Source organism: Oreochromis aureus, linkage group 20 (genome assembly GCF_013358895.1).
Source record: "Oreochromis aureus strain Israel breed Guangdong linkage group 20, ZZ_aureus, whole genome shotgun sequence".
Lineage (NCBI taxonomy): Eukaryota > Metazoa > Chordata > Actinopteri > Cichliformes > Cichlidae > Oreochromis > Oreochromis aureus.
Genome location: NC_052961.1, coordinates 7,319,941 through 7,340,872, shown reverse-complemented (window position 1 = coordinate 7,340,872; position 20,932 = coordinate 7,319,941). Strand labels below are relative to the sequence as shown.

Sequence of the window (20,932 nt, the reverse complement as noted above, 5' to 3'; positions counted from 1 at the left end):
AAACCGCTACAGTACCATCAGCTGCCCATCAGCACATTGCTTAGCAGAACAATTGATTCTTTAAAGTATGGTGTGCGTGTGTGTGTGCGTTTAAACAAAGAGTCTTCCATTATCACTTCATTTATATCCATATTTTCTTTTTTTCACTTTCACTTAGGGCGTAGCCTAATTGTCTAAGAAACTCTTAAGCATTTAAGAGTTAAATTGTTTAATTCCCTCTTTGTTTCATGTCCTAACAATTACAAATAAGTAATTAAGTAAATTATAAATAGATAAATAAATCAGTATAAACATTTCTTTAATTGAAAAGCCACTCCTCAAAAAACAAAAACAACAACAATCAAACAACCACCTGTTAGCAAACGCTTGGTGCCAATGGGAAGGAAAAACTCCCTTTAAACAGGAAGAAATCTCCAACAGAACCAGGCTCAGAGAGGGGCAGCCGTGTGCTGCAGTGGGTTGGGGTGATGGGAGAAAGCCAGGATAAAAGATTCATTGTGGAAGACAGCCAGAGATTAATAATTACTAATAATTAAATAAACAGTAGCCCAATAACAGTTATGGTAATGCTGTAGTTACTTAGCATTTTACCTGTCCCAAAAAGCATAATTATGCTAACATCCTTCTACTGAACTCCTATATGATATTATCATATGTAAGGCATAGATAAACTTCAACATCACTGTAATGTAAAAAGGATAATATATGAATCATTCAGTGATCATGACTGCATAATTAACTCTGTACAACAAATACTTTTACTTTAGCTACTTGGGACTGTAGGTAGCATTTCACAGCCAAAACAGACTACTTAAATAGGAATGTGACATTTACTTAAAAAGGGGCCTAAATGCTTGTTTAGCCACTTTGCAGAAAGGTTATCCAAATCTTTTGCAGCACTACTTTTCGTGTAACACCGTTTTTATTAGGAGACAGGGCTGCAGAAAAGACACTTTTCTTTAATAATATTTAAATCCGATCAAACATTACGATCCCCTGCCTTACCCCTGGTCCCCCACCCTACACCCCCTGTACCACCCCGTTAAAAAAAAGGAAAAAGAAAAGCCTGGAAACACCCCTGCTGTAAGGGCCTGAGTGCGTGCGCTCAGTCAGTGAAAGCAACTCCCATCCACACAGCTGTGGCAGCGGAAGGATATCTCTGCCTTCATCCACGCAACGCTGCGCCTACAACTGGGAAGGAAAGATAGAATAAGAAATTAGAGAACACACACACCGTGGTTTCAAAATGGCCAAAAACAAAAGCCAAACTCCACAACAGCACACCCCGTGTGCACAATAAACTATCGCCAAAGCCGGCTCAAAGCGGCGTCTCCCGCTTTGCAGCTTGAGTCCATTGTGTGGCAGGATGGGAAATAGGGAAGGAGGATGCGCACTATTTACCGACGCGCAGTGACATTGTTCTAGACTGCTCCACGATCAGGGCCATCTTTGGTCGTCCTCGCCGGTGACAGTGTGGACTGTGTATTCCATTGGTCATTTATACCCAATGATTAATAAATAATATTTAACTTTGAAGAGCAATTTAAAGCACCTGTGCAGAGACAGTAAGAGACAGTTACCCGGTTTGTGGACTCACCGGTTTTATTTGCTTCCAATACCCTTCATTTCTCAAGGCAAAAAGAGGGCGAGACGGGAGAGGCGGTGAGACAACATGGATGAGGAATATGATGTGATCGTTTTGGGCACCGGACTCACAGTGAGTAGTCAAGCTTTGTTTTGTTTGCACAGAAACACACCGAATTGATTGTGTCAGCTTCCCAAATGATGGTTTTAGCCAGACCAGAGGCCCGCTATCCTCTATCCTAGCCAAGGAGTGAAAGCCCCTTGCATCCCGGCGTGCGTGTCACATTAGAAATTTATCATAAGAGATGCGCTTTGGAAATAAACCGCACCAGCTGATCTGCTTGTACACGACAAGAAGCAAACAGTTGCTCGACCGGGAGTTGTTTGCTTTCCCAGAGTCACAGCCGGCTCAGTGTTGTGTTACACCCAGCAGCATCTTTTAGGCGTAACCCCACAGTGTGTCATGGTCCTCTTTGCATAGGCAGGCCTCCATCCTGAGGTTGGCGCAGGCCTGAGCTCCGGTTTATTAAATGACAGAGCTTTTCACTGCTGCCACTATCGCCGCACTTTCCTTTCACTCATCACACCCTCTGCGGCAGAAATGCGCTTTCTGTGCTTTTCTCCCAGCTCTTTGCATACACGGAAGCCGATATTCTGGTAGTTTTATAAATGGAATCAAATACGACGATGCATATCCACAGGATTTTTCTTTTCTATGTAATACATTTTTAATAACATTATTACTATTATTGTTGTTATTATTATTATTATCGTAGCTACGTTGTTAAGACGATACAATCACGCATGCGCACATCTTTTCCACTGTCCCCCGCATCCTTCTGTCAGAACCTCCTTACTTCCATTTACATTCAGTGTCTAAACTAAGCAGCGTGCTTATCACTAATGATATGCTGTAAAAAGGTCTAGACCAAATAATAGAAACATTTCTCATCTTGACAACTTAAACTACACCCCTCAATGAATGATTCAACACATCTCTAAAACACTGGAGCCTTGACAAGAGAAGGATTTATTATAGGGCTGTTTTATACCTAAGAGTTATTGATGTAATTGATGTGTTGGATAAATAAATCCGCTTTCGTGCAGGAATGCATTCTGTCCGGGATCATGTCCGTGAATGGCAAGAAGGTTCTGCACATGGACCGAAACCCCTACTACGGTGGGGAGAGCTCTTCCATTACACCCCTGGAGGAGGTAAGGACTTCTGGGATCTATAAAACCAATCAATAAACTTTTAATGTTTCTCAGTATATCTCATTTTACTTCCAGTCCCATCTGTCACCCTTTTACTGTCTTCATTTGCTAACTGCTTTATCCTCTGTAAAGCCTCGGATTCGATGGGCCTCACAGGCTTTCCTGTCCTTTTCCACAGCTGTACAAGCGCTTCAGTCTGCCAGATACCCCACCTGAGTCAATGGGCAGAGGACGTGACTGGAACGTTGACCTCATACCCAAGTTTCTCATGGCCAACGGTTAGGATCCTATTACTAATTATATAAAGAAATGCCATAAAAGTTAGCACGTGATAAGTACACAAGAGCCAAAGGGCTTTTCAGACTATTCAAGAGGGTAATTCTGGAGCTTAATACTGTAACTGCAGAATGCTTTAATTCTTCAAGGTTGGTCACACACTAACTGCTTGTTTAGGTGACTCTGGAGACCCTGCAATGTAACCTATTTAAGTGGCCAACACCTTTGCCAGCATTAATGCTTGTGGGTGGTGTTTTACCATGTCCTGGTGTTTTATAAGCAGTGCCATTCGTGACAGGAACAAATAAAATGCTGGGACTTTTTTCCCTCCTGGCCTTTAATCTTTGTTCCAATCAATATTTTTTCAGAGGCCAACATATTTGTCCATAAAGTTTTTCCACTTCTTTGTACATTTCCTCATATTTATTCTAGTAGTTTTCAAAATCCCCCACCAGGAATCTGATGACATTTCTGAGTTCTTACATTGAGGCGGTGGTTGTTGTCCTCTTAGTGATCCATTCAAAAACTAGGGTAAAAAAGTAGCTGGAAATGCATAGGAGGAATCGACCAGACTAAACGGGCCAAATACAATAGTTGTGGGATGTGTTAACGCAACATACTTATATTTCCAGGGAGGTGCACGTCATGTTACAGCATGTTACAGCATGTTACATCGTAGGCTTTCAAGGGATTTGTGGTTTTGTTGTATATGTAGTGTGGATTTAACACAGAACCGTAAATCCCCTGTAAGATGTTGCGTGTGTTTGCCTCCCTGATTGCAGGTCAGCTTGTAAAGATGCTGCTATACACAGAAGTGACACGGTATCTGGACTTTAAAGTAGTGGAAGGCAGCTTTGTCTACAAAGGAGGAAAGATCTACAAGGTGCCATCAACTGAGACTGAGGCACTAGCTTCAAGTAAGTCACCTGAACGTTGTCTCATCACGTTTTGCACGCAATGACGTCAACAGTAGAATGCTGAAACCTCGGTTTGAATACACAGATCTGATGGGAATGTTTGAGAAGAGGAGGTTTCGAAAGTTTTTAGTCTTTGTGGCCAATTTTGATGAAAATGACCCCAAGACCTTCGAGGGCGTGGACCCCAAAACCACAACGATGAGGGATGTTTACAAGAAGTTTGACCTCGGTCAGGATGTCATTGACTTCACTGGCCACGCCCTGGCCCTCTACAGGACAGATGAGTAAGAACAACATCACCCATTATCAGCCGTTTAATTGGTTTAATTCTGCTTAATGTCACAGTTGCATGCTTTCAAATTTGAGTCACAGATGTTCTTATCAGGGAATACCAAGGGTTTATTGTTATTATGTGCTTAAACAGATATTAATGGAGTTCTCACATTGTTTTTGCTCCACTTCAGCTATCTTGATGTTCCTTGTTTGGAGACGATCAACCGTATCAAACTCTACAGTGAATCACTGGCACGGTATGGCAAGAGCCCTTATCTCTATCCCCTCTATGGTCTGGGAGAACTGCCACAGGGCTTTGCCAGGTATTTTAACTTAAATTAAACTTATGATATTTATGATGGAGTCTATCATAACTATCAAAACCACTCCTCGAGTTAACGAATCATACTCGTTTGTAATCTTAGGTTGAGTGCAATCTATGGAGGAACCTACATGCTGAACAAACCTGTGGATGAGATTGTGATGGAAGGTGGAAAAGTGATTGGAGTAAAGTCTGAGGGCGAGGTAAAGCAGATTCTGCTTTATTGTCCACAGCTACGCAAGTTAGACAGTATCATTCCAAATTTTAAAGTGGTTATGCCTAAGGTTTATTCAGCCAAATATACTTATCCAGCAGACTCACATCATTACTGTCTCATTCCCACTGCAGGTGGCTCGTTGTAAGCAGCTCATTTGCGACCCTAGTTACATCCCAGACCGTGTCCGTAAAGCGGGTCAGGTGATCCGTGTGATCTGCATCCTCAGCCATCCCATCAAAAACACTAATGATGCCAACTCCTGTCAGATCATCATTCCTCAGAATCAGGTTAATCGCAACTCGGGTGAGCAATATTTTCTATATTCAATATTTCTGCTTTTTAGTCTTCAAAGAAATGCTGCAAATCTAGTCCACTACAAACTAAATTTAGCTTATTTTTTAACATCCCTAATCAATAATTATCAGACTGCATGTTAAATGGTGACAAACTAGCAGTGATGAGATCTGCAGCTGCCCTCAGCTCCACGGTGCCTTTTAGCACCTTTCTGCTAATTGTTTCAGTTGTGCTCTTTTGATTTACTATCACCGTTATTCACCTGATTTAAACAGTAAAGTTGGAAAAAGTAAAAGACTGAAGGAAAAATAATCACTATGCATAACTTGCTTGACAAGGAGAAGAAGAAAGACAATTTTAAAAAGTAACTGGTGCATATACTGGAGCAACCCTGACATTTGTTTTGTTAAAAAGTTATGGAAACAAAAGCAAAGCTAAAGGAAATGAGATATTAGACACATAGCAGGTGGCTAGAAACATGACTCCAGATGAATGCTTATATAAACAGGCAACTGTTTACTCAACTGGGAAGCTAACGTGTCAGTGTGTATACAGCTCGTTCCTGCTGCCTCCAAGTGGACAAAAACGTCAATTAATCCAGCTTTAAGTTAACTCTTGATTTAACCATCTCTTCCTGTTAACTCCTTTGTCTGTTCTCTAGACATCTATGTTTGCATGATCTCCTACGCTCACAATGTGGCAGCCCAGGGGAAGTACATCGCTATTGTCAGCACCACAGTGGAAACCAGTGAACCTGAGAATGAAATTGAGCCAGCTCTGGAGCTGCTGGAGCCCATCGACCAAAAGTCAGTCCCACATTTTACTTCTTGCTTATTCAAATTCATGCATGTTTATAGTTTTACACACAGGGGAAAAAAATGCTCATAATATGATGCATGTACATATAACTGGGATAAATCACGTTTTTTCTTCCACAGGTTTGTGGCTATTAGCGACCTTTATGAGCCCACAGATGACGGTACTGAGAGCCAGGTGAGACACTTCTTCCAAGGTCAACATCCAGAAAAAATATTGTATTTTACAAGATAACAAATTAATACGCTGTCACAACTAATACGGCTGCGTTGAAGGGTCAGTTGACCACTTTGTTGCAAAGAAATGTTGTACTAGATAGGTAATTATCATTCTATCGTAGACTGTGCATAGAAGATGGTTGTAGTGATGATCTAATGATGTCACTCGTTGGATTGTGATCTCCTTTTTGGAAGCCTCAATTTTATGCGCATCAGCTGGCCTGCTTGGTTATTTTGGACCCAGAAATGGATGAGAGTTTGCATTGCTTTCAAGTTAACAAGTTTGGTTAGCAAGAGGCACCCATAAACTGTATGAGCACATAAAATAGATGCAGACACCCGCTATTTAGTGCTAAGTTCCATACAGAATGGTAGAATTCACTCACCAAATGCATAGAGCTATTAATACTGTTAAATGCAAGATATTTGAAAGTTAATTGTTTTAAAAAATAGCCCAAAAGACCTTAAATAAAGCCCACATTTGTTCCTGCTCTAAAATGGTAGCATAGGAGGCTGTGGGGATTGACTCACTTTTGAAGCCAGCTTGTGTGTGCACGTTTAGGTGCCAGCTTGAAATTTTAGCTGCAAGTATCAGACTGCTCTAAACAATCAGATTCAGTTTTTTTAACTCTTGCCTCTGTATGATGTCACTGTGAGTGGATATCCCTAATATGTTCATATCAGACACAGAGCTGTGTTGTGTTTAAACCCTCTGTTTTCAGTCATTTACAAAGATTTGTTAGGAGATGGGAGATAGATCTGCTTGTTTCAGACAGATGAACTGAGCAGGTGCACAGAGGCCTGGTCTGAGAGTAAGGATCATGCAAAGCTACTTTTGTGGATTTTTGAATAAAAATGTGAAGGTGGAAATGAGCACCGTTGCCCCACAGACCTGCTAGCACTGCTGTAAATTCTAAGTCTTGTTATTTAACTTTTTCCTCAGATCTTCGCATCAAGGTCCTACGATGCCACCACTCATTTCGAGACCACTTGCAACGACATCAAGGACATCTACAAACGCATGACCGGGAGCGACTTTGACTTTGAGAACATGAAACGCAAACAGAACGATGTGTTTGGGGAGGATGAGCAGTGAGCTAGAGAGGGGGGGCTTCTGAGAGAGGGCATGGCTGGGAAAGGAGGTGGATGCAAAAGTGGAGGCAACGGGGCTTTTGGTAGAGGGCTGGGGCTGCCTAAACAGTGCTTTAAAAACAAAGGGTAAAATGTGAGAGTGGTGCAGAGGGTGCGCGTCTGAGCTTCTGAGCCTGTCTTCAGCCGTTTGCCTCCACCTCCTCGCGTCGCTCTCTCTCGCCCTCTCTCGGCACGCATTCAGACACATAAATGCTCACAGACACACACATACACGCTTTTCAAATGCTCACATTCCCTTTCTCTGTCACTGAAAAGCAGGGTTGATATGGTTTTTCATTCCATTGTAGAATTTACAGTATAATCATGTCTTAACTATTATCATTAGAGGTGAATTTCCAGAGCATTTCATTCCTCCTCTAACATCTTTCTCCTCATATCAGAGGTTGGGCCGATGGAAGGTTGGTGGCACCGAGAGGTCTCAACAGATAGCTCTGACATGAGAGATGTGTAACGGCTTAGTGTAGAATCCTCTGGAAGGGTCACCTCCAGTGGAAGTGCATGCGTCTTTTACACACAGTAGTATTGTACATAGATTCAAATGACACTGCGGTATGAAGGCTGGACCATTCCACGCATCACTCCTGTCAACCCTGCTTTCACTTTTCTCTTACTTGGTCTTTTACCTGTGTTTCTTCAATAGATGCCGCTCCTTTTGGCAAAATCTGTTGGTTGGGCAAAAACAGAAAAAAACAAAACAAAAAAATGTGATGAAAAGTTACATATAAATGGGCTGTTCTGTCAGCTGATAGTGCTCACTTTGCAATGCTGTTGTGTTTCCTGTGCTAGCAGGCAAGCTAACCAGTGGCTATTAACTGTCAACCCCTCCCTCCTGAAAAAGAAAAACACACAAAAAAAGTTTCTTTGTTTATCTCTGTTGTGTGATGTCAATTTTGAATTTGAATAGTTTACTTTCTAACATTTTAAATTATTGAAGAGTTTTATTTCTATATGCTTGGTGCACATTTCACTGGCTGAAGTTATGAAGTTTACAGAGCAGAGGATGAAACCGTGGTCTTCAAGTTGAACATTTACAAAAAAAAGGGAATGTCGGGGCAAAAAGGCATGGTGAGGATTTGTCTTGTGTTAGGTGAGGGTTTCTGTAAAGAACTCTGGAAGGTTTTGAAATGGTGAAGAACATGTCGGGATGCAAGGAAATGTGCCGTGAGGATAAGAATGTATGTGAGGAGATTGTTGTTTTGGCGAAGTTTCACTTGCGGGGGAAGAGATTGAAGACTGAAATTTCGGCTCTCAGTGGAAGCACCAGATTGTGTCTTGGTTGTTTCAACCCTTGTGTTTGTCATTGAGATAAGTCATTACCCTTGGGATTAAATCCTCTGAAAAAAACTGTAGTGTGACATAGAAGGAAAAGCAAGAAATTTTCAAAAGACTGTAGCATAGCATAAGTATGAAACCACAGTTCCAAGTGCCGCCCCATGAGAGTGAACCAAGATGCTTTTATTTGGTTGTAGCCTTAATTTTGGGTCCAATTCAAATGTTTGGACCCATTCAAAACATTGACTGCTTTGTTTTTACTAACATGTAGTGGGAGGCCAGTCTTGTGCCAAAACTGGTGATTCTGTTATTGGCAAAGCTTGCTGACATTAAAAGTTTGGTGGTGTAGTTGCTCTGCAGAGCTGGCTAAACACTATAGAGAGGATGGTGCTTCCTACCAAGTCACAGGTGTTATTGTACACCTGAGACAGTTCCTCATATCTCTGCAGTGCACACTCACAGTCAGATTGATCTGTGGCTTGGCTCGTTATGGAGCAAAACAAACACGATCCATTTAACTTTACTGAAAACTGAAGCGGTTCCATTTCACTTTATCCACCGCGACCAACCCCTTGACAGTTATCGCGTCTGGGGTGTTGACGTGTCTTATCTTTGAGCTCTATTTATTTGAATTTCGCTGACGTATCGTGGAAGGGTTTACGTCAAATGCTGAATATGCTATGCTAATAGTTTACGTTCTGATGATAAAATGGATTTGAAACGTTATGCACACCGATATCTTTTGTTTGTTTATTTGCTGTGTCATGTGTTATGTTTACCTAATTTAGTGATCATTCCAGTGTTGCATCATGATTTAATGATTATTAGCATTCCTAAGAAACAGGTTTTGATGGAGGGACAACAGCAGCAGTCAGTCATAGATCGGGAGTCAAAATCGATACAGCTGTGTGTTCACACTGTGCGTCATTCAACATTGTGTGTGCTCTTCATCCTGGAAACACATTATCTGGTAATAACTGGAATACTGTTTACTCCTTGAACATAGATATATCTGAAGCCCCCCACCCACCCTTCCTCAGCATCAGATACTATCCTCTTTTTTTATTTATTGAAAACAAATGCCTCGTGTGGTTGTACTGTTTAGTATGGCCTTTGAAAACCACTATTGACAAATATCCCTTGAAATTGACAAAAGAAATAGACTGAGTAGTAGAAAACTTACTGTCCTTGTTTGATCACTAGTATGTGAACAATGCCTAATGTCTTGTGTAACAAATAAAATGAATTAAACTATGAATGAAATGATAGAAAAATAAAAAGCACATGGCAAACCTGGAAAAGACTGATTTGTGTTGCTTATTGAAGATGCAATGCTGACATGGGAAGTTTATCTATACATACATACATACATTAATGTTTTATATACACTTGTACTAAAAATACAACTTATTGAATTACACTATGATTACAAGTAATTCTGAAAGAGAGCTTTTGACTATCAAAAACTCAATCATAAAATATAAGAATAATCTGATAAACAACTTGTAAACAGGGTTGTTTTGCAAGACATTTTGGAGCATGCGCAAACTGCTGCAGCAACCATTGGATATTTTGTAGTTGCCATGCGACCAGGAGTACATTGCGTCTCTGTCATAGATACGAAGCATGAAGCTTGAATCAGGTTCAAATTCAATGGTGGAGATGGAACAGGGGCACCATTCAATCCTTTGCTGTATTTACTTCTTTATAGGAAACTTTTCTTCGCAGTCTGTAGTCTGTCCCACCCTTCCAGAATGCCATTCAGGCAACTAACCCAGTTGGATCCCAGCTTTGGTTCATCCTTTTGTGATAACCTATCCACATTGCCTGCTGTGACTTGAGCTGTGCAGCAAACAGACAACATGGTGGAAATGACACGGCTAGAATTACACATGATTCACCACGTAGCTCTCATACGAATGACCCAGTAGTCTCTCTATCTCTGTCTTGGGCACCACCCAGCAGCTGCCTCGGTGGCGTTTTTGCACCGAGTCCTTCAGCGTCTTGTCTTGCAGGGTAACTGGCATTTGCTCTGATCCCCACCTCAGGATCCCTCTGGCCAGAATTTCTTCCTTCCTAACTCGATGAAGACCTTCATCCACGTGGTCTTTCACCACTGTTATATTAATGTCAGCGTGCTGAAACTGGCCTGCAGATGGATAAAGGACAGAAATGATGAGAAGTAACAACTTAAACTTGCTTCCTGTATTCATCTATAAATTTATGGTATCCGATTATTATTTTTTGACACTTGATTGATATATGGCTTCAGTAAATAAGCACGTTTGATTGCTCTATTTATCACTTAGATTTAACACTAAGATCATAGACTGTACATAAAAGATGGAAAGTGTCTTTGAGTCTAAAAAGTAAGGCCTCCTGTAGTGTGGTACATTCTTTTGTTAAAAATTCTAAAATCCATGTGTACAAGAGATTGTTTACATAATGCTTGTTTGGCATATTACAAAACAGTCTTCATCACATCAAGTACTAGAGTTGGCCTACTTTGTGGTTGACAAGTCACTACTGTATGAATATGCAGCAGCCTCCATTTTCACTGTCAGGTCCACTACATTATTAATGATACAACATACTTCAAAAAACTATGATGATGAAATGCTTTGAATTGTAAAATAGTCAAATAAAATAGTAAAAATGGTCAACAAGAGGCTTCAAAGTAATGCTAATGGTGGCTACATACATTTTTTGTATGAAGTCTATGATTAAGCAAAGAGACATACTAACCCAAAATCACATTAGCTCCTTAGACTACCTTAACCTGGATGACTGAGAACCTCCGCTGACACTTACGGTTGCGATGGGATTTAAACATTTGTAGCATCCCTTAGCTGAGGTTTAGGTTGGCAATGGTAGAAATGAGAAAGAGTGTACATTAAACCGTTGACAGTGAGGTTTGCAGGTTTTTTTCTAGTAATCAGATTAAGAAAGAGATATTGATCCTGAATATTTTTGTTTATTTGCTATTTGTTTTTATTACATTCAAGGGAACTCTTGGATGAGATGAAACATCTTCCAGAAAACTAAAGAAGTCCAGTCGTCTTCTTTTTTAAGCTCATAAGACTGAGTACAAACAACTCTCTTTCTATAACTGATATCACAGATATCAAGAAATGAAAATTTAATGTTGTGGCCAGCTGTTTTTTAAACCACTGGACACAATAGCTAACAGTGTCGTATTTAAAATGGTTTTATAAGCGGGAGCTTTTATCTGCAATTAAGTATTTTAAGTGTTTTATGCCATATGTACCAAAACAAAACAACATATTCATTTTCAGTGGAAGCTTTAGTGTACGCACCCAGAAGGCCTTGGGTGGAGTCAGAAAGCCCTCGCCCATCTGTGATGTAAAAACCCAGGTGAGCCGACTGCAGGTAGCTTGGATGTTTATAATGATGGAACAGGACCAGGAACTGCACGCCCTCTGCCAGCTCGATCCAGCAGCTCTGGTGGTTGTCCACAGTGACAGTCACGCCTTGCCTCGTCACTGATCCCTGCTGATTGATGGGAAGCGTATCCCGCCCTTCACCTTCCACGACTACAGCGTCCAGCGTGAGTGTAATCATGATGTCACCAGAGTTGCCCGTGACCGCGGAGATTGTGAGCTGGTCAAAGTAGTTTCGCAAACGGTCTTCAGCACCATCTTTGGAGGGAGCCCCCATTAGGTGGCCATCTACAATGATATCTTGAAGAGAAAGGAGACATATGTAGATGTTTAAACACCAAAATGACAATGTCAGACTATAGATCTTATTGCTCTGCATACTTCTCTCTGGGTCTTCCAGCAGTCTGAGGACATCATTAGCCCTGCCATCTACTGTGAAACACAGGTTCTGGTGAAGCTTTGCTAGTTGGACCACAAAATGAGGATCTCCATCAACTGCAAAAGATAATATTTAGGATAAACATTAACTACTGAAATTACTTTAAGGGCATACTAAAGAGAAAATAAATAAAATGTTGATTCAACCTGATGAGGAGAATCCCCTGATGGCTCCCATTTTGGGTTGAGGCTCTAAAAACATAAGACATTCAGCTAAAGGACAATCCTCCTCACTCCCAAGCACTGAAACCAATGACAGGACTGTATTGCAAGCAGCATCTTTGCAATTAATGACCTTATATGCAGCTTTTGCATTCTCAAAATACTCACCAAATGTGTCAGTAATATACCCTGAAAATAAGTCAGACACATATTGTAAAGAAACATTTCAGGTTGTAGGTGAGAGTAGAGTATTGCTTCCAATACACATTGAAAACTTACAGTTATCTTGATCTTCATCGTAATCATATTCATAGGTTGCATCATAATCTGAGAAATGGAAACAATGTATGAAAAGTAGATTCACTTCACACTGTACTGCTCACCAAAGGAGTTGATTTTAGAAATAACAGAATACAATGATTTAATCATGATGCTTACCTTTCACCAGGTCAATATCTATTTAATAGAAAAGAGATGCAAATGATTACTGATTTATATTCTTCTCCTGTGCTGCATATAACAAGTTGTCATGGTGTATTTTAACAGCTAGATAATGTTACTGAATCTAAGAACTGTGTTTAAGAATGATTTTCAGGTGCATTTATCTGACCGCTATAGGTACAGTATTTTAAAATGCAAATTTATCATTTTAAAATATATATAATACAACATCCTATGTTGTTTTTGCTTCAACACTGAAAATAAAGCATTTCTTTAATTCTTTAAAGCAAACATTTCCACCAGAGAATAATTTCCCCTCCAATGTTGTCAGATGCTTTAATTTCCAGAGACAATTTTATGAAGGGGAACTATTATGCTCCATTATCACTTTCTATTTTTTTATCCTATTTGTCCATCCCTCTTTCTTTGTCTTTGGATGAACTCGGTCAAAGTGCAGCATTTCCTTATTTTTCAAAATTTCCTGCTTTCTATAATACAGGAAAAATTTACAACAACACAACAACATCAGCTGAGTTCTTCAGTGACCTGCAGGTAGCTGAGCTTCCTTTGCCATACTGAACCAGGAAATTGGTCCTGCTATCAAATAAAGATACCCAAAGAGTGATCAGGATGTCAGCATTTAGCATATCTGACCACTACAGTATGTTCACTATATACAAGAGTTTCATTTTGTGCATCATAGTTTTTTATTAAACTTGTCCATAATCTCGAGTGTGTCCTAACTTTTTAGTCCTGCCCACTTGCAGTGAAGCCTTCTGTTTGCGAGGTGCTACCAGTCAAGGGTTTTTTGCCTTTAATCAAAGGGTTTATTAACTGATTTCATATAGCAGATAAATTAAAGGGCTGTGTCAAGGTTCAGTATAAGATGAACAGGAATTATTCTAAATTTAGAATTAAGATAACCTACTCTAGAATCCAAGAATAAAAGTACAGAGCACTACAGTAGGTCCCCTTTAAGTAAATTATATTCTAGTATATGATATAACTATTACTACTAGCTCCAGTATAAACAGGTACAAATCTATACAAATATATACAAATAACGCTTTGACTAACAAAGCGTTTGTTATTATAGAGAGGAAATCCAGTTTTACCTCGTCTTTGAATTTGAATGGAAGAAGAGACATCTAGTGGAGAGACAACAAAACAGTTCAATAAATGATAAACAAACAGCCTACTCCTCAACATCCACCTTATAACTCCCAGGTTGCAAAAAAGACTTTGATTGCGAATCAGGCTCAGCACACAACAGATGAGATGAGGTGTAACCTACCTAGAAGCTGAGCTGCCTCCCACAGTTGTTCTCCATCTGTTACACCAGGCATGGGAGCAAAGGTAGCTGACACTAGGGTGGCAATCCTCAGGTCTGTGTCAACATTTGAGTTTGTGTTGTTGTTTGCCACTGCTGGAGCTGGGGCTGGAGTGGGAGAGGTTAGTGTCGATGACAACTGAGTGAGGGAAGGAGTGCTTTCGGGCAGGTGAGCATACGAGGTGCTGTTCTCTGCTCTTAGAGTCACTTTGGCAGGAGGGAGAGCTGTCCGTGCTGTACTGGGTAGGGGGGCAGGGTTAGTTCTGACTGAACTGAGTGGCAGTGAGATACTGGTGGTGAATGTCAGCATAGGGGTGGTTGTGGGAGTATTTGTTTTCTTGGCATTGGGCAGGGGGGTGGAGACCTTTCCAGGTGCAGGAGGTGGTGCTGTTTTTAGAATTTTAAGCAGAGAAGTGGGTATCTTTCCAGCTGGAGGAGAAGGAGGAGACGTTTTCAGGTCATTATGGGAAGGAGTGAGCTTTTTAGCAGAGAATGGTGCAGGGGCTGTTTTCATAGAGCTCGGACTTGAGGTTGTAGCTGCTTTTTTGGATGATGTAACCACTGATGTTTTGGGGGGTTTTAGGGTATTTGGAGGTGACTTAGGCAGGCCTGGATTTAACTTCTTATGCTTAGGGTTAGGTGGTGAGCCGGCCTTTTTTGCTACACCAGCACCTGACGTTTTGGTTGTAGCTGTAGTTGTTGCTGTTGTGGTTATAGTGGCAGCTGTGGTGGGTTCTGGAGTGGTTGGACTTTGAGTTGCTTCATCTTCATCTGGCTTAACTACAACTAAAGAAGTGACTGGTGTAACAAAGTTATATTTGAGGGAGAGGTTGGTTGCTTTATCTGTTAGCAACTTTTGAGTTGCAGGATCAGTAGAATTCAGTTTAGCCAGTAGAAACTCTTTGATAGTGAAATATGCCCAGAGGCGATGAACAAAGCTGGATATCCCTTCTAAATCTCCCGAACATTCTAGTGAATCTGTAGTCCCATTTTCTTGGGAAATGAACACGTCGTTCTCCAGCTTCATTTGCTGCTTTGAATCTATAGCTGAGACTAGCACCTTTAAATCTTTGACCCCCGTCTTAACTCTCCCAGTCACAACCAACTCAGATCCTTGGAAGTAGTTTGGAAAAAGGGAGCGGGTGACATCAAATGCTTGATCATCCAGATAAGACAGCTGTATGTCTGATAACAAAGGGCTAGCTACTTCATCATAGAAGCCCTTGAGCTGCAAGGCTGCATCTGCGTCTTCATACACCATCCTGGCTACACCTCGGTTTTCCAGAGCCAGGCGTTTGAGAAGCAGGAAGTCTGCATCGTCTCCAAAGGCAAGGCCAAACAGAGAGGCCGAGCCCAAAGCCTTCTTGGCATTACTGAGGATAGTCTCACTAGATGTGACTCCAATGGTTGCTTCCCCATCAGTGAGGAAAATTACCAGAGGAACACGATGAGATGAGGTGCGTCTGGAAGGGCCAGAGGATGGAGGATTGACAAGCTGGGCAGCTGAGAGCAGAGCTGCATTGATATTGGTCCCTGATACAAAGGAGTGGAAAAAGGAGAGAATTACTGTTGAAAGCACAAGTTTAACAATCAGCTGATACAATGATTCAAATTGTCTACGGTGCAGCAGTTCAGTCAGTATCAGTTTTGGACTCACATCCTTCTGCTATAATCCTCTTCACAAACTCTTTGGCTTCCCATACATTCTGCCGAGTTGCCCGCACCGTTTTGCCTTTTTTCCAAGTGTGAACCTTGTCCGAGAAGGTGATGATGTTGAAGTGGTCTCCCTCTCTAAGGTCCCCAAGGATGGTGCTCATAGCTTGCTTTGTCTACTGACAGAAATTACTGGAATTATTTACAGAAAACCGACGTTGCTGTCATATCTGAGCAAGTTTCTTCATCTTAAGACACTTAATACAGCTCTAGCCATCCAAATGAGCCTTTGTCCACTTTACCTGCTTTATCTTATTGCCTATCATTGAGCTGCTGACATCAATCACAAATATAACATCCTTAGGAACCACAGGAAGTCCCCTAGGTGCAAAGTAATGCACAAAGTAGCCATCAAATACCTGACAGTGAGTGAGAAAAGAGATTGTTAAAAGCAACCTTTGCTTCAATCGGTGACAAAGTCAGGAATGAAAAGCTGCTGACCTGAACATCACCTATGAGGTCTTTTAGATCCACATCATATTGGATGATGAAATCAGCATTAAGACCATTGGAAGAAATGCTCTTCTGCTGATCTAGAGTTGGAGTGTAGCGGACTCGAGCACACTCAGGACTCTGCTCGACATGAGTAGAGGCCGGGGCATCGGTATTAGCTGTAGGAAACAAGCCATGAGGTTGGACTCAAAACCAATAGAAGATAATTTACAGAATTTCCATCAAAGTAAGTAGACTTATTTGCATTTTTCTCACCAACCATTTAAGAATATAACATCCCTGTGTGGTATGAAATTACAGACAGCAAAAACTAGACAGTATGTTAAGTCAAATAATGCAAATGCAGATATTCTGATGGCTAATCGTTCAGATTTTACCTCGAGCTGGGGTGTTGGTGACCGCTCGGCTTGTCCTAAGAGGAAGGACCTTGAGAAAACTGATGCCTGTCCTCTCTCTTATACAGACATCTAATGTGAGGTTCTGCACAAGCTGACTGGGCCTCAGACCCAGAGTGAGCTCATAGCGGCCGAGTCGACGCTGTAACAGCTCCTCGTACGTCAGGAAGAAGGACATCCTAGCCCCTGATGGCACACTCACTGCAACACGAAACTTCTCAATTTCCCTCTCTCTGCAAAACCATAAATGTAACATTTGCAAAGTTGTATTTCTGTAAATGTAGTATGATACTGCAAACATGAAAAAACTACCCCCCCAAAACAAAACATAATATTCTGCAGTTATCAAAGGTGGTAAAAAGTTCCAATTTTCCCTAAGACTGACTTGGTAGCGACAAGTCCTGCTGTTTTTCCTTGCTTCTTAGCTGCGTCGTAGATTTTCCTGGCAGCAGCCCTTTCCTTCACCTGGGCCACATACACCTTGCCGCTGGAAGTGCTGATGGGAAAAGGAAAGAAGAAATACCTCTCTGTGTGACACACACGGGGATGTTAAACATGATTTGTTTTACCTTGCACATCGTATTTCCACAGAAATTACAAAGCTGGCACACAAACTTGTATACATATTGAGTTCATACAACATGAAAAGGAGGTGAGGGTTATAAACAGGAAGAGTGGAAAAGAGTAATTTCCATGTAAAAATAACAATAATGGAGCGAGAGAGCTCACAAGCTGATGATCTTCCAGCTAAATCCCAACCAAAACCAGCGCTCAAAAATGAGATTCAATTCACACAGTGCACTTTCTAGGCATCGTGACCACTGCTGGCACGTGACAAGGTGCTAAATTAAGGTCAGGTCCACAGAACAAATATATCCAAAGGGAAAAAACATCAAGGGCTAACTAAAATAAACCCGCAGCCTTGAAGCGGGTCTTGTTTGAAAAGCAGAGCAGAATGGCATGAGAGAGCAGAGTGGAAAGTGGAGGTGCTTATATTTATATGTGTGGCTGGCTGAAGGGTGAAGGAACGGCTGTACGTCAGTGATCTGCACATAGAGTTCTTAGTGTTGGAAGCCGAAATGCCAAAGAACTAACGCAATACATATACCACAACTTTTTTCCTCTGGGTATTTAGTGACATACAGGCAGTCTTATGAGTTCTGAATGTCTGTGTGAAAACATTTATGAATGCATGCAAGTCTGTGTGTGACAAGGAGTGAGAGAGAAATGTCAAGAATTATGGATGCAAGAAGCTGTGCGAGCTCCAAACTCACACATACTTAAAAAATTCAAGTCGAAATCCTCCTGTGTACACACACACACACACACACACACACACACACACACACACACACACACACACACACACACACACACACACACACACATGTACAGCTGATGTAAGTGTGTGTCTATGCAGCATATCTGAACTGGCAAAGTGCCTTAGTAAACTGTGTGGGGGAGAAAGGGGAACTGGGCAAACTCCTATTAACTTTCGGACTTAGGTTTACAAAGCTTGGCATTCATCTGCCCTCGGGTTCCTCCTCCTCCTGACCTGCTTCCGCTCCCAAATTCAACTCCGGGCTTGCTGTTTGGCCTGCAGTGTTGACTTATTTGTCTTGTTTATATTTAGCATTTTTAAAGGAGAGTGGTTTTGAAACCTCTCAGTCATAAAATTATGCATTTACTCCAGACCAGAATTCTAGTTTCCTACTGCAAAAATGATCTACACATGTAATAATTTCTACTAATTTGTCTCAAGTTTTACTTTATGATTCAGGCCACCAACTAAAACACTTACTTTTGTTCATTTCAATTTGCGTAATTGCACTATTCTCAAATGTGAGATACTCTACATATTTATATTGATACTGCATTTTTTTCTATTATTTGTATCGTATCTTCTCACTATATAGCAAATCAAAAGTGTTTTTTTTTTCTTGCCCACATTAACATGTGGGACTTAGTAGCTATGGGTTATTATATTTTAATCAATATATAGTAAACACTACTAGAAGATAATTATTCAAAAGAGTGAGATACAGATTGGGTGCCGTTTCAGGCTTTTAAAGTAACAGCAAACAAGTAGAGAAGAAGTAAAGCAAACATAACACTGACAAAGAGATGGTACCATAGGTAGCAGACTTGATAAAACTCGACTGACTTACATGGTGAAGTTAGAGATGAAAGCAGAGGAGGGCAGGTCCACCTCAAAGGCAGCCTCCTTAGTTATTGGGAGCTGGTTCCACACTGAACTCTGAACTGTAGTAACAGCATAGCGGGACACCACTGAACACTTAACAAGGTAGTCTGTCACCTTCAGCTGGAGACATAAAAAATAAGTGAATAACTTAAAGGTTGGAGAAGAAAGCATCAAACTGAAGGATTTACAGGAGATTCTCGTCACATAGGAGCAAAGCCCTGTTTTACTGTGAAAATACAAGACGTCATTCAAATCAACTGACTGCAAAAATAGAAATAAAAAAATAAATGACAGTTTAGTGCAGTTTTGCCACCTGTTTGAATCTTTCCCAGTTGCCACACTTACATTGATGTGACACCAACATCCAGCTATAACAGACAGCCATGCATATGAACTTATTGTCAATGTGCTGTCCTTTTTGTTTCTTTTTTCTTATATCACTGATTCTCCTGCATCAAGCCAGTGAAACAACACTAGGCAGTTCACTGCATGGTGTCTGTGCCCTCCTGTTGTTTACTTAGGGACTGCTGGCGCCTACTGAGACCAATCTGGTTAATGCTGGCCACATTAGTGCAGGACAAGGCGACAGGCAGGGGGCAGAGACAGCCACATCAGGCTTCCACCTCAGTGGTATTTAGGAAAGCTGTGGTTTGCCCAAAAATTACTGTATGTTACCAGGGAACTGCTACAGACTGAAGTAACCTGAAGGAAAAATCCCACAGTGGAGTTACTGAAGATATCCTGAGAGGCAGTGGTGGTTGTTTCCCCTGACTGTGAAGCTTCTTGTGCAGTTCAGGTTGTGCAACCAACAGAACAGAATAAAATCTGCACAGCTGTTAGAGCCACAGAACAGCCAATACTCAGCACTAATACAAAAATGCACAGACTTACCGCTGGTTTTGTTGGTTTGCTTTGACGTTTTGCTCTCTGGAAAAGAAACAAGGCACCACGTAAAAAAAAAAACAAAAAAACAAACCACACTGGTATTTTAAGTGGATTCAGGAAATGGCACATTTTGTAAGTGTAACAAGAGATTCTTGGTTCAATAATTTGTCCAAAATGTCCCCTTTTTGAATTAATCTGTACAATCTTCCTGTGTGAGGGTTGGGTCAAGATTGAGTGTCATAACAGTTTGAATCAAAGTCATTCATGAATGGAGGGGAAGTGGAACTGGAAATAAATGCTTTCACTGTATGCAGGCCCAGGCCAGGATTGCACGGTTCGGTGTCCAATGTTAACTCAATACACTAGTCATTGCTGTGTCAATACATTACCAAATATCCTGTGTATTGGTGCGAAGTTAGCATAAACAAATAGCTGTAAGTGTGGAAACCCCCTAAAGAGAAAGTTACGCAACATTAATTATACGGGTTATATAAAAATAGGACTATATAATAAGATCGTTTTTGGTGATCTTATTATATAGTCCTCCATTGTGCAAACTTTCACTTTAGGAAATATAGCTTTGATAAATTTTAAATATTTTGCAAAGAGTTGACTGAGATTTACTGGATTTAAATTAATGTTTTTGCATTTAATAACATTAAATATAAAGCTCTGCGTCATTAATATCGTCATAATGCAATAGGGATGATATTTCAGAAAGCAGCATTAACTGTGTAATAAAAAACCCCCAAATCTTACCTGTAAATTAATATTCGTGCTGACTTTTGCGTCATAATCCTCTGATAATCCCTCTCGCATGTACAAAGTGAAGAAGACTAGAACACAGGGAACCTTTAAAAACATTTTGCCCTTAATAATTTAGACTTGGGGCTGAAAAATAAGGAAATCGTCCAGTGGTCTCACGCTGACTGAAGCAAGCAGAGCAGAGCACACG

General features: G+C 40.9%; 2 protein-coding genes across 2 annotated transcripts; one reads left to right on the top strand and one right to left on the bottom strand.

Moving 5' to 3' along the window:
- The first annotated feature begins 1,427 nt into the window (after nt 1-1,427).
- Nucleotides 1,428-9,859, top strand: gdi1 (GDP dissociation inhibitor 1). Its single transcript, XM_031741947.2, has 11 exons — nt 1,428-1,717; nt 2,692-2,799; nt 2,978-3,077; nt 3,858-3,992; nt 4,078-4,276; nt 4,457-4,588; nt 4,691-4,790; nt 4,936-5,107; nt 5,760-5,904; nt 6,037-6,091; nt 7,076-9,859. Exons 1-11 carry the CDS (start codon nt 1,673-1,675, stop codon nt 7,226-7,228), a joined length of 1,344 nt encoding a protein of 447 aa, XP_031597807.1. The 5' UTR covers nt 1,428-1,672; the 3' UTR covers nt 7,229-9,859.
- Nucleotides 9,354-20,884, bottom strand: itih6 (inter-alpha-trypsin inhibitor heavy chain family member 6). The gene is made up of 17 exons (XM_031741921.2): nt 20,737-20,884; nt 19,984-20,019; nt 19,058-19,212; nt 17,275-17,385; nt 16,872-17,122; nt 16,483-16,652; nt 16,284-16,400; nt 15,986-16,157; nt 14,293-15,861; nt 14,114-14,146; nt 12,996-13,013; nt 12,837-12,884; nt 12,726-12,746; nt 12,543-12,587; nt 12,339-12,452; nt 11,874-12,257; nt 9,354-10,705 (listed from the first exon to the last, which is right to left on the bottom strand). Exons 1-17 carry the CDS (start codon nt 20,839-20,841, stop codon nt 10,443-10,445), a joined length of 3,612 nt encoding a protein of 1,203 aa, XP_031597781.1. The 5' UTR covers nt 20,842-20,884; the 3' UTR covers nt 9,354-10,442.
- Between the last annotated feature and the right edge of the window lie 48 nt (nt 20,885-20,932).

Excerpts from the sequence above, each read along its gene's own strand:
- gdi1 (XM_031741947.2), top strand. The coding sequence starts at position 1,673 with ATGGATGAGGAATATGATGTGATCGTTTTGGGCACCGGACTCACA. Across the intron at positions 5,108-5,759 it reads TCAGGTTAATCGCAACTCGG|ACATCTATGTTTGCATGATC; the intron begins GTGAGCAATATT and ends TCTGTTCTCTAG. Across the intron at positions 6,092-7,075 it reads ATGACGGTACTGAGAGCCAG|ATCTTCGCATCAAGGTCCTA; the intron begins GTGAGACACTTC and ends CTTTTTCCTCAG.
- itih6 (XM_031741921.2), bottom strand. The coding sequence starts at position 20,841 with ATGTTTTTAAAGGTTCCCTGTGTTCTAGTCTTCTTCACTTTGTACATG. Across the intron at positions 17,123-17,274 it reads GCAGGACTTGTCGCTACCAA|AGAGAGGGAAATTGAGAAGT; the intron begins GTCAGTCTTAGG and ends ATGGTTTTGCAG. Across the intron at positions 14,147-14,292 it reads GGAGGCAGCTCAGCTTCTAG|ATGTCTCTTCTTCCATTCAA; the intron begins GTAGGTTACACC and ends TCTCTCCACTAG.